The sequence below is a fragment of the Furipterus horrens genome, unplaced genomic scaffold (assembly GCF_987537825.1).
Source record: "Furipterus horrens unplaced genomic scaffold, mFurHor1.1.pri manual_scaffold_12, whole genome shotgun sequence".
NCBI lineage: Eukaryota > Metazoa > Chordata > Mammalia > Chiroptera > Furipteridae > Furipterus > Furipterus horrens.
This window is the reverse complement of record NW_028327182.1, coordinates 66,657,404-66,670,712: the sequence shown is the minus strand read 5'-3', so window position 1 is coordinate 66,670,712 and position 13,309 is coordinate 66,657,404. Positions and strand designations below refer to the sequence as shown.

The window sequence follows — 13,309 nt, the reverse complement described above, 5'->3', positions numbered from 1 at the left end:
CACCGTACTATCTTGGTTCCTCTAACATTGGATTGGAGTTCACCCTTCCTCATTTGAAGATTGCCAAATTGCTAATCTTTGAGCATTTTCCATTGTATTGTGGTTGCTGGCCTAGTTGTTATCCTTTCCCCTAAACTAAGCTTCAAGTGCTCAGGCATGGTCTTTCATCTCAGTCATCACATATTCACTCTAGAATCAATGTAGAGTAAGCCAATTTAGGATTGGTTTTGTTGACAATTTACTTTCAGAAAGCCTGTATGCTTAAAGCTGTCTCATTCTAAAACATTCTAATTCATAGGAACTATGAGAAGAATGCAAAGTCCAGATTCCTTTAAAATGTAGAGTTAACTATAACCTAATACTCTCTAGAGGGCATTTATTATCCTAATTAAATAACTAAATCAGATAAAACACTATTACTTTAATATGGCATGTCATACTTTTGCTAAATATTATTGAAGTATTTTATGAGACATAATTTTACTAAATATGAATAATAATAAGATGAAAATAACAGAGTTCAGTTTTGCTTCTTCACCTTGTCTGAAAGTAATGGACTTTTAATTTTACATATTGTTCATTTTTTTAATTTGCCCCATTCCTAGTTCTCCTTATTTAATTACATGTTCAAAGAAAGAAAAATATTCAAATGTTCTGAGACACTGTTAGAACTTGTGTGTCTCTGAATAATCCAATAGTGAAGGGAAAGTTGCATTATTATCTACTTCAATCCTTAAAAATACCTGGCATAGTAAATGTCACAAAAGAGGGGGATTTGTAATATAAAATAAATGTTAGATACTACAAAAGGGAAATAGTGACCATATCTGGATATTGGGATTATTTGTAACTTTTTAAATTGCTATTATTTTTGTAATTTTAACAATCTGTTTAATAAATAATATTTTAGTCTGAATTATGGAGAAAAATTCTGACAATCAGATTTACATAATTGTCAACTGTCTCCTCAACTTGGTGTTGGATAGAGGTGAGTTTCAATATTTTATATCCTTTAAAAATATTTTATAATGAGAGTATGATTAGGTGGTGATGATAGGTGAAGAGCTCTTAGATGATAAATTCCATGGATTAAGAGAAAAAGTTAGTTTTTGTTCTGATTCCAGAACACCCACCGATATGAATTAAGCAACCACTATTACTTTAAGATGTTTCTAGGGCAGTGGTTCTTACCTAAGAGTAAGTTGTTCTACGGGATATTTGTCAATGCTTAGTGACATTTTTAGTTGTCTGGTGTCTTATGAATAGAGGCTAGGGAGGCTGCTGAATCTCATACACAGTATAGGACAACCAGTCACATAAAACAATTATCTGACCTCAAATGTTAACAGAGGTAATGCTGAGAAACACTGTCTAGAGAAATTGTAAATAGCTTGATATCAGTAGCTCTGTTGGTTTTTAACTTTAAACCAATCTGGGAGTTATAATGAGTCTATCTGTCGATAGCAAGAGCACTCAATAGAGAGCACAACTCTAGCCAGGTGGAAGAGGAATAAAAAGACTATAAATATGGATTGGTAAGGTTGGGGAAGACTGTTAGTAAAAAAATATATAGTATACTGGACTTGGGAGAAGAAAGAATATACATATTTGAGAACAAATATGATAATTCATTTCAGCAGAACTTCTGCTACTGTTTTTCTTGGAAGAGGAACTTAAGACATTTATATTCAGTTGAGGTGTTATTAATCACTATGAACAAGAACAGGTCTGACTTGAGCTGGAAGTCCATATTGCCTGGGTTAGAAGCACAGTACATGCAAAAGAAGCCAGGCTGAGTGGTGGTGGTGTGGTATGCAGTTGGGAAGTGTTCATCTATTTAGGTATTCAGTTGCTTGGCTCACCTTTCTCCCTTTGGGCTAGTAGAAGGTGTCTGTTGCATTTTCCATTTCGATATTAAAATTCTTCTCATATTGATACCATCTTTGTGTTCTAAAACTCACTCTAGTCTGCCCCTGAGCTTTCTGTGTGAACATCCCAGCTCAACAACTTCCTGGTGGCTTCTCTAGCCAAGGATCTTCTGAGCTTTCTGTCTCACACAGGAGAGATCAAGAGAAATATAAATCTGTCCAGGCAGCATCTTCAAATAAGGAAAAAATGGGGTGAAGAAAAATTAAGGTGCAGATAAGAGAAACAAGTATGAAATTAAATCTGTAACTTGAGTATTAAATAACTAAATCTGGATAAAGATTGAAATGTAGATAAATGACAGAGTTAAGATAGAAAATTCTTTTAAAACTTTATTTTTTTTTTTGGATTCAAAAATCCCCACTCTGAGTTTATTAAAAGAAAGGCTTTGGATTATTATATTTCACCTATATATTTTTAATTTTTAAAGTGTACTTATTGATGAGAGAGTGAAAAGAAACATCAATTTGTTGTTCCATTTATTCATGCATTCACTGGTTGATTCTTGTATGTGTTCTGACCAGGATCAAACCCACAATCTTGGCTTATTGAGATGATTCTCTAACCAACTGAATTACCTGGCCAGGGCTATTTCATCTATATTTTGTAATGAAGGTTCAACAGGTTCAAAACAAAAGGGAGAGAGAATCATTTCAGGATTTAGAATATGATATGCTCACTTTCATGTTCTGCAAAATCTATCAAAAAAATAGAAATGCAGACTTCTGATATTATCTTCCACATGTATTTATTTATACAATAGAAAATGCCAAATCTTATACTCACTTATGTCTTTATGTTGTATTTAAATTGGATTTGGTTTAAGAAGTTTAAGTTTTAAACTGAAGAAAAGAATAATCACGAGAAAAGGGTAGAAGAAAAAAATGCTTTCTAAAACTTCAAGGTATTTTCTTCAAAGGGTATCTTTAACCACATCACTGGTTGAGAAAAGAAGATTTTGTTCAATGTTAAAATAAGAGTTTAAACTATCAAAAGAGAAGAATTTAAAGACTATCTCTTCAGCTTAAGCTAGGTTCAGATACAAAGCTCATAACACTTTTTGTGAATTTTCAAAAACCCCCTCAATTTTTGCTTATTTACAGATGCTTTATGGTAAGGATAAATTTGCCAAAGAAAACATATCTGTAAATTTCTAGATATTTTATGTAGTTAAAATTTTTCAGTACACTGAAATCCAAAGAGCCAGAATGATATACTTACACAAATGGTCTTTTAAGACATTGTATGACACAGATCAATCAGCCCTGTGCACCAAGCCTTTATAGACACTGCATATCGTTTTTAGGAACTTAAAATTTACATGAGTAAAAATTAGTATAAGCCTTAGTATGCTGAGGAGAGGACTAGTTGGTTGAATCTTGCCTATTCTTTTGCAATTTAACATTAAAAAATACCCACTTCTCCAGCATCCCAATACCCACAGCATTTCTAGAAAATGAATACGATGATCCATCTCTTCGGTTTCTCAAGATATTTACTTAAAACGTTGGCACCATAATACTGCCTATGTGAATGTGCACCGGACAGATTATTATTAGGGCAATTATAAAGCAGAAAGGGACACAGTGATTGGTAGGTGGAGCAAACCGCTTTCCTAGGCCACCGCCAGAGAGAGAGATCAGGCGAGGCTGCGCTGCTGTTCAGCGCACAGGAGGATCCAGGAACCAGTGCAGTCTCCAGCTCCCGCGCAGCTCAGGTGGGAGTGAGGGAAAGAGTGGGCAGAGTCCTTATATAAAGGCAGTCTGACCTTTGCTCACAACATCAACCGCCAAGAGCTGGGATCATAAGGACCCCGTTTCCAGTGCGGCTGCCGCTTTCTCGGAACTCCGAGAACCAACGCTAAGGGGCACCAAAGGCTTGGATTGCAGCGTCTGCCACCCAGGTGGTCCGATGGTCCGCTGCTGCGGAAGTCCTGGGAGACAGCAAAGCGTTACTCGATGAGGACTGAGGTCAAGGAAGCTTGGGATGCTCTAGATCCGAGGAGGAATCCTTCGAGGTCAAGCCTTTGAACTCTGAACAGAAGGCTAGACCATGACTCCTGGTATCCGAGGTGTTACTCTTTTGTTTGTTTGTTTGTTTTCTGACTATATGAGCCTATTTCTAATCTTTTACTTTTGAATATGAAATACGTCTCTGTAATATATACAGTGGCACGTATAGCTACAGATATACACACCATTCTTTTCGTATAAAGCACTGAACTCACTTGACAAAATAATTTAACACACTGGTTGTTGATCTCTAGTTTTTTAGGGATCCCGAGGCCCATCCAAAGACACCAGATGTCACCTCCTCTCTCCTCTAGCCAATTCATGTTTACTTCCCTAAGAGCGTTCCCCCCGCCCCCGCCACCCCGCACCTTCCCCCGCCGCCTCCAACCTTTCATTTGAAGTCGATCATTACTTAGTAAAGAGTGCAATATCCGGACTCTCTCCCCGTTAAAAAGCTGGAACGGATAGCAACTAAGGCTTTTTTCCAGAGGCAAAGAGAGAGAGTGGGAGAGGCTGAAGGAATTAGCTAGCATCCTCAGTCATGCATCCGCATTCTGACTTTTGTCAGTGCTAACAGAAAAAGCGAAAAGGTGGGGAAAGGGTACGGAAACGAAGAAACAAGGGCCGGAGCCCAGAAGCCCAGGTGGGGCTCGAGGGCATAGCCGCCCCTCCCCCCGCCTCCAGTCCCCAGTGCGTCCTCGTCCTCCTCCTGCGCCCGAGCCGAGTCCGGTGCCAATGCGCCAGGATGGAGAGATCTCGGCGCGGGAGGAGATGACGCAAAAGCCAGCGCTCCCCCCCAAGAAAGTGTTTCTCCAGGACGAAGATGGCGGCAACTTAGCCGGAGACTGAAGATGACTGTGGCTCTCGGGAGGCCCAGCCCAGGCGATTCGGCCCCGAGGTCCCGGGGAGGCGGCGCCAGCAGTCGGAGCCCAGCGGCGGAGGCGCCCGCGGGCAGACCTGCGACAGCGGCGGCGGCAGTCAGAACGCGGGGTGGGGGGTGGGGGGGAGGGAGAGCCCTGCCGGCGGCGGCTGCCCAGGCTCGGGACTCGGGGAGAAACAGCGAGAAGTAGGAGCCGGAGGAGGAGAGAGAAAGGAGAAGGAAAGAAGGAGGAGGAAGAGGAGGAGAAGCGGAGGAGGAGGAGGAGAGGAGCTGGGGAGGCTCACTGGTCGCTCGTTGTCAGTGGGCATCGGAGACGCGGAATGCCCCTGGCAGGGAAGAGCGGGCTGTCCTCATCAGGGCCATGGGGACCAGTGCTCTGACAATGCCTGGGTGAGAGGAGCAACGCCAGCCACCCTGTCACCTGCACCATCACCTCCTGCACTCAGCTCACCACCGGCCACCAACCCCAGCCACCTCCGACTGCCCCCCTTTCTCTCTCTTTCTCTCTCTCCCTCTCTCTCTCTACTATTGTTTCCTACTCTACAGAGGATGGGGTCGGCTAATGATTAGGTCGGAAGCAAGTCAGATCTTCCTCCAAAGCCTGGTAATATTTATGTAGGCAAAGAGAGAGAAAGAGAGGGAGAGAGAGAGAGAGAGAAAAGAGAGGGAGAGAGAGAGGGAGAGGGGGAGAGAGATAGAGAGAGAGAAGAAACGGGAGGAGGGCATAAGGAAATTAAACCCTTTAAGTCAATGCATATTGTGGAGACACCGGCACACGAGCCCTCACGGTGGAGTCGGCCAGGGCTGTGCGTTCCCAAAATATGACCAGGGGTGCTTGGATGTGTCGGCAGTATGACGACGGCTTAAAAATCTGGTTGGCAGCACCCCGGGAGAACGAGAAACCGTTCATCGATTCAGAGAGGGCTCAGAAATGGCGACTGTCTCTGGCATCTCTCTTGTTTTTCACAGTCCTGCTGTCTGATCACTTGTGGTTCTGCGCCGAAGCCAAGCTGACCCGGACCCGGGACAAGGAGCAGCATCAGCAACAGCAGCATCAGCGGCAGCAGCAGCAACGGCAGCGCCAGCAGCAGCAGCAGCAGCAGCAGCAGAGGCAGCGGCAGCAGGAGCCCTCCTGGCCTGCGCTCCTGGCGAGCATGGGGGAGTCCTCGCCCGCCGCCCAGGCACACAGACTCCTCTCCTCCTCCTCGTCCCCCACCCTGCCCCCCTCCCCGGGAGACGGCGGCGGCGGCAAGGGCAACGGAGGCAAAAACAACCAGAGCAAGGCTCTTTTTCTAGGAAACTCTGCCAAACCTTTGTGGCGCCTGGAGACTTGCTACCCTCAGGGTGCCTCCTCCGGCCAGTGCTTTACCGTGCAGAGCGCAGAGGCGGTGTGCGCCAGGAACTGGAGTCGGGGGGTGGCGGCCGGGGGGGCGGAGCAGCAGGTGAGAGGGACGCATCCATCTCCACTCTGGAACTTGTCGGATTTTTACCTTTCGTTTTGTAATTCCTACACACTTTGGGAGTTGTTCTCGGGGCTGTCAAGTCCCAACACTTTGAACTGTAGTCTGGATGTGGTGCTCAAAGAGGGCGGCGAGATGACCGCTTGCAGGCAATGCATCCAGGCTTACCAAGACTATGACCACCACGCTCAGGAGAAGTACGAAGAGTTTGAAAGTGTGCTCCATAAATATTTACAATCGCAGGAGTACTCGGTGAAATCCTGTCCTGAGGATTGTAAGGTAGGAAGAGTGGATTTTTTCCATCCTGCCCCTCTTGAGCTTTTCCATTTATTTTGTTTAGGGTGTCTTCAATATATATATATATTGGATCTGGTTTTGTTACTTAACTCGTCGTTATTGTGGTTATAAGAGCTTGACTTGGTGCCTGAGTTGGAACTACCTTGTGGATTACTGGTGAATAGGTGCCTTCTGGGAATCCTTGGAAGATCAAGGAATACCCTGGTCTACAGTAAAGCTAGGGCTTAAATTACCTCTTACAGATATGTAATTGGTTCAAACTCTAACCTTTAAAAAAAAAGTAAAAAAGGAATTTAAATGCAGCTTGTTGGGAAACAATGATGGAACTGCATACTGATGATCCTAGCTAAAATTAGAAGAGTCAGAGACAGGCATGTGTGGTTTGCTTATGGATCTGTACACACGAATGCATTTTACCTGTTTTACAGGGATAGTTCTGGCTGTTTGGAAAGTCTGGAGGCCTACCTAATCATATTTACTCACAATAAGTTTTCTGTTTTCTCTTAGATATTTGAATAATTATTGACCTGAGTCTCAGTGGAGTTTTTATTAAGTATCTGGTGATCAATGATCAGTGTTAGGTTTTATTAGACACTTTATGTAATTAGCTGAATTTTCAGAATGTTCTCCAGAAGTACTAAACAGCAGATGCATGATGCTCTGAATAGAAAAAAAAAAAAAAAAAACTGAACTCTTTAATAATCAGTATCAAATTCAATCTTTCCCTGTTTAATAATGGCTGTAACCTTTGTTTATTGACAAAAAATAAGGTGTACGCAAATTTCTTAAGGAATGGCCAATGAAACCAGGGTTGCACATCCTAGAAGTGTCGCTGTCCGTGGTGCTGAAACGAGATTTGCTTAAGAGCTCTGTTAAAGATACTGCAGTGACATTTTAGTAGGGAAGAATGGTAACAAAAATCTCAGTAAACCTTAATGTTCTGTTCCACGGGTAATTTTTTTGGCAGAACAATAAAATGACACTGCTCTTAAAAAGAAGTATATACCACACTCTCTTTATTTCTTTCTCTTAACCACTCACCCAACACAACACAGGAACAGAAAAACTGTTCCTCTTTTGCTTCACTTGCTTTGTACTGGTGAAGTGTAATCAAGGGCAGTATGGATAAAGAGGACTTTGTGATGCTTTGACAAGAGAACTGGTCTGATACATATTTAAAATGAACATAGTTCAAGCGCTGTGTATTACTTTGGATTCATTTGTTGTGCTTTTGACAATTAAGCTAAGCTCAAAGTAAACTTGCTTTTCAACATTCTTTAAGACCAGAAAATATTGAGTTTACAGTCTTAATTTTGAATGGTACTTCACATGATAAATGTATTTTAAACTTTCCTACATACTTGTCTTAACCATAACACTATGACTCATGTTTGGGTATTAAACTTGTTCTTAATTGTAGATGTTAATAGTGAAAAGCTAGTGTATTTATTGCATAGTTAGTTATTGTGACCAGATATATTGCATCAAATTATAAAAATAAGATAAATAGTGTGTCTTCTAATTTTGCTACTCATAAAAAGATTACAAGCATTTCAGTATATTATTTATGTTTAAAAGTAGTACCTTGTAATAATTTGAATTTGCATGCTTTTCTGAATGAAATTGTCATAGAAATATTTATTACTTCTAGCTTGCATAGGTTTAGTATTTAAAATATAGCCTGCGATGTCAATAGACTGCAACATTTTCAAATAAGCATGCCAAATATACTTTTGTTCAAATATCCAAATTTAAATATAAGTAAATTTTAATTTCTCCCTTGACCTAAAATAATTGTCAACTTTATAATTGCCATCATAGCTATACGATTATGATGTAGGTGAAACTAAGTTGTAATGTTATGAAGTACTTCTGGTTTGTGGTTTTATATAAAGTGGTAGTTGTTAACTGTATACACAAAAGCACATTATAAAAATCTTAACTCCTTTTTAGGAACATTTGTTCTTCACATTGAAAAGTAGCACAGCCATTCAGCCCTTTGAGTTTCTCATTGCCTCAACACATAATTTATTACCTGTGATGCATTGTACCTATTTTCTTGGTTGCATGATTTTTGTTTCCACAATGACTGTTTTCAATAATTAGAGTATCAAATTTAATGGGCAATTGTTGCCAGTTGATAACTTACAAATTGATTGGTTAGTTCTTTATTTTAACATATAATTTATTTATGATAATGCAAAAGACACAAACACATCCACATATAAATTATATTACATGGCTTAAAATGCTACTTGTGGTCTCTTAAGAATGTGTTTGAGTTTCTTTCTAAATACTTTTAGTTATTTCAAACATACCTGTAGTTATGAAATTGTGACTGTCATCAAGGACTTTGTTCATAATATACATTCTATGAAAATTTTTCTATATTTTAAAATAACCACAAAGTTTTAGGTTATGTTAAAAGCAAATCTATTATATTTCTGGAGTGGGTGATATATTGATGAAAAATCCAATTTAATAGATTATAAATATATTTATAAAAATATAGAAAATACATTTAGTTATATTAGTTATACAAATTATTAAAATGTATATTTTAGGAGAAAAATATTAATTTTATCATGTCTATATATAATTAAATAATTAATGCAGTGATATCTAATATTTAAAAGTTAGTACATATTATTACCTTCTAGTTTTATATTCTCCTCCATTAAAAAAAACACATTATCTCTCTCTCTATATATAAAGTTGATTAAATTTAATTTTTATTTAATTTGTTTTGGACCCCTTATGCTTCAAAAAAAAAAAATCCCTCAATAGTGATCTAATACAATTATAGTGCCTTGAGTCCATAGCAATTGAAGATGAAATGCTGCTTGGGTTTACTTTAGTAAACATTTGTATTGCAACACATAATAGCAACCATTTGCACCCAAGAATATTTTAAATATTGTGGGAAAGTCTGGACTAATTTTTTAAAAATTGAATATACACGTTTATCTGGGAAGTAATTTATTAAAAAAAATAAAGAACATTTAAGCTGTTAAATTATATAAATCAAGTAGCAAAAATAATTATAACAGTATTAAAAAATAATCTTTGTGACATATAATAAGTGACAAATCTATAATAATCTTCAAGTTGGTTGGTAATATTTAAATATGCAGCATTCTAAGCTATAAAATTGCATATGTATATTATTAACGTGCTTGATTTTTTTACTTAAATATGTCTTTTATCTCCTAAGCATACTTGATAATATATATTATAAAATTAGAATATTTAAGGAACATAAGTTTCTATGTTACTAGTAAAGTTTTGTTATTGATAGCTTTATGTATTTGCTATACTTTAAATTAAGCCAGACAGTAAAAGCAGATTTGAGATCAGATTGTAACATAATATTACATCATGTGTGTTTCACTTTTCTCAGAATAAATACTAATATATATTCTCAGGAATGTATGCATTTCCATATTTTTATCTTTATAATATACTGTTAAAGCAGATTCTATTTCCTATTTTTATTTAACAGACATTGGCCAACAGATGCTCTGCCAGTGTTAGGCATATATAATAATCGTGTTATCTGAGACTGTCTGTGTTGCTTGCAGGAACAACCCATAAACACTAACCAGTTTGAGAACATAGAATTTGGGTTACATAATGTACAATTTGAGCATTTCTTAGGTTCTTAACTCATTTTGGTGTTATGCACTCTAGATTCTTGAAAAATATATTTTAAAAATAAAATCATAATGTAACACATCTTTCCACTTAAATATTGAATATAAATTATTTGCTGTTGATTAAGTGCAATTGTACATAGTGTGACATTATCTAGGAATATGGAATACATATACAAATAGATGTTTTTTATATTTTACCATTTTATTATTTTCAAGTCATATTTTTATAATTGAATTGCTTCTTCGCAAAGTCAAACAGTTTAACCATGCAGGTAATCATTTTAACCATTAATAAGGCCATTTATAAGGTCAAAACCCCTATCATAACCATTTTTATGACCCATGTTTTTTCATATTTTTGTTTCATATACAATCACTAATTTATGATCTGTAATTTATTTTTATAGTAAAACACAACAAAATTTTATCTTAATATATTAGATGTCTGTTTTATAGAACAAAGAATGAATATTTTTATTTTGGACTTGTAACTGGGTCAAATTAGTAGCTGTGTAGAGCATAACCACAAAATTTTAATAATTGCCATTATACATGGATTTTAATCATTTTAACTGTATGAGATCAGTGTCTGTATGTGCAAAATGAATTAAAATATGAAGGAAAGGAAATCAATACTGCTCTCAGTCTCATGCTCCTCCACATAAAAAACATAATCTATTAAGATATTTTTACATGTTAGATTAAATATACAAGAACAGTATACAGATAAGTACTTCAAATAAAATATTTTAGTTTGAATTATTTGACTTATTGCTTTAATTGCAATCCTTATTTTTAAAAAATCTTTATCTTCTATGTTGACCTTGCATTGACTAGGTACAAACATTTTGTTTATATTGCTTTATGCTGCAAAGATGTTTCTTCAATATCAGTAAGTATTTACTCTAGATCAGTGATCCTTGGGGTCACATTGGAATACCCTGGAGGTCTTTAAAAATGCCCCCAGCCACAAGAGATTCTGATTTTATTCATCAGGCTTGTGACATGAACTTAGATCTTCCACTTTCTCTGATGATGTATAGCCAAGGTTGAGAACCATTGTTCTAGTTGACAGTGACAACTAATGTGGTAAGACCTTTTAGCTCTTATGCATCAGTAATGCATAGTAATCTTATTTGTTAAACTGATGATATTGGGACACAGACAAATATTGTTTAAAGTGGTAAAGGCAATAGGACACAGCTAGAGGTCAGGGGAGCAAATACGTAGTGACTGGGCTAAGGAAATAGATGAGAAGCGAATTAACTGGGTGAAAGGGTTAGGGACGTTCTATAAGGGAACATAATGATAAGGAGGTGGATGAACAAAGGATCAGAGTTTGAAATGTTTAATGATGGGTCTAATGGCTGTCAACAATCTGTCTTTTAGCCAAAACTGAGTCATTACACAGTGTTCAATAATGGGCTGAATACATGAGCAAAGAAACTAAGTGATTTTTTTGTGAAGATTAATCAACTGTTTTATCAGGGGAGTCCCAGCTTTATTATTTTTGTCTCAAATGTTAGCCTGTAAAAATGGATGAATTCTTTTCAAAAGTGCATGGTTGATTTTAAGAATAAACCTGTTGGCTTTTTATAGCATTTTGCTTGAATCAGATGTATTCTTTCTTCATCTATTCACTTTAGTAAACCTAGGAAATTACTAATCCTTTTTTACTCTTTTTTCATTGTGATGATAAGCCATGTTTTCTTTTTTACTTATTTCTGTAATGCTGGAATAACTAGTATAACATTTATGTGGTTTTTTGAAGGCACAAACTGCTAACTAATCACAGATTACTACTAAGCTTAATTTAGTATTAGTTTTAAAATGATCTATTGCTCTGTTTTGAAGTGATTGTAACATCAGTCATACTTTATTTTTAACATTTTAGATTATAAGATGCTGTGAAACACTTAATCTGAGTTTTATCTAATAATAAATTAAATATTATTACAACCCAGATAGTGAAATTTAGTCATAAAATTTTCTAGTACTCTGATTTTGTGATATTGGAAGTAAGAGATGGTTAACATTTGCTTTTCTTTGCTAATGAATAGATAATGATTTATTCTATGTATTATACTGGGATACATAAAAATAACTAATTCTTGAGTGTGTAAAGTGTTAAAAGATAAAGTTGATTCCCCTCACCCATCTCTGCAATCTGTTTCTGCATTCAGTCTTTTATAAACAAAATGTAGTAGAAGACACCAGAGATGACAATGAAAACCCTGCAAAAAAATAGAAATTATTATCTGTTTAAATATTGTTATTGATCTTAGCAGTAGCAGCAGGATAGCCACACAGGTGTGATGAGTGAATGCAATAATCATGTCTATCAAAATGCATGGGTATTATATTTGTCAGCTTCTCCACCCTGAACAAAAGGGAAAATCAGCTCTTGTCAAAACTGTGACTCTTCACCTTTTTACCTCTGTGTGCTTTCTTGATGTCATTTGGCTCTGTCCTCTTCTGGCACATACATGGAAGCTGCATTTTCAGGGGCTGTGTTCCATGAGAAACCTGAAGGTCAGAACTCCACTTCTGTAAAAAGCAATCAGTCTCTTTTTTATTGAACTATTACTGACTTAGTTTATTTGAAAAGAAAATTGAACTAAGATATAAATGGATGATCATGAAAATATATTAGCTCTTGTAGAAAATGATTTGAATTGCTCAGAAAGTTAAGTATTAGAACAAACTTCAATAGTAGCTAACAAGCTTTAGAGCTTATGAAAAGTCAGAAACTAGTCTAATTTATTTTTTCTTTATGTCATCTCTATGAGGTATTATCACAGATTTTATAGATGAGTAAAGTGAGGACACAAAGTTAACTATTCCAAGGTCAAACTGCTGGGTAGTGTTCAAGATCGAGTACACTTTATTGTTTGTATTTTCTGTTTTTCTTTCATTATGAATATTACAAGCATACCAAAAATGAAGAGATTAAAAAACTTACATATACCTGTTACATAGATTTAATAATTGTTAAAAATCTTACCATATTTACTTCTTTTTATTTTAAATTTATAATTAAAAACATTTTACAGATGATAAAGCAAGCTAAAATGACAG

General features: G+C 36.8%; 1 protein-coding gene across 2 annotated transcripts in view; it reads left to right on the top strand.

Moving 5' to 3' along the window:
- The first annotated feature begins 4,984 nt into the window (after positions 1–4,984).
- Positions 4,985–13,309, top strand: part of NALF1 (NALCN channel auxiliary factor 1) — a 685,344-nt gene continuing 677,019 nt past the window's right edge. For both annotated transcript variants that reach the window (XM_090258353.1, XM_090258354.1), the window contains exon 1: positions 4,985–6,557. In XM_090258353.1, coding sequence (XP_090114479.1) covers positions 5,640–6,557 — 918 coding nt within the window. In that variant the 5' untranslated portion in view covers positions 4,985–5,639. The remainder of the gene's footprint in view (positions 6,558–13,309) is intronic.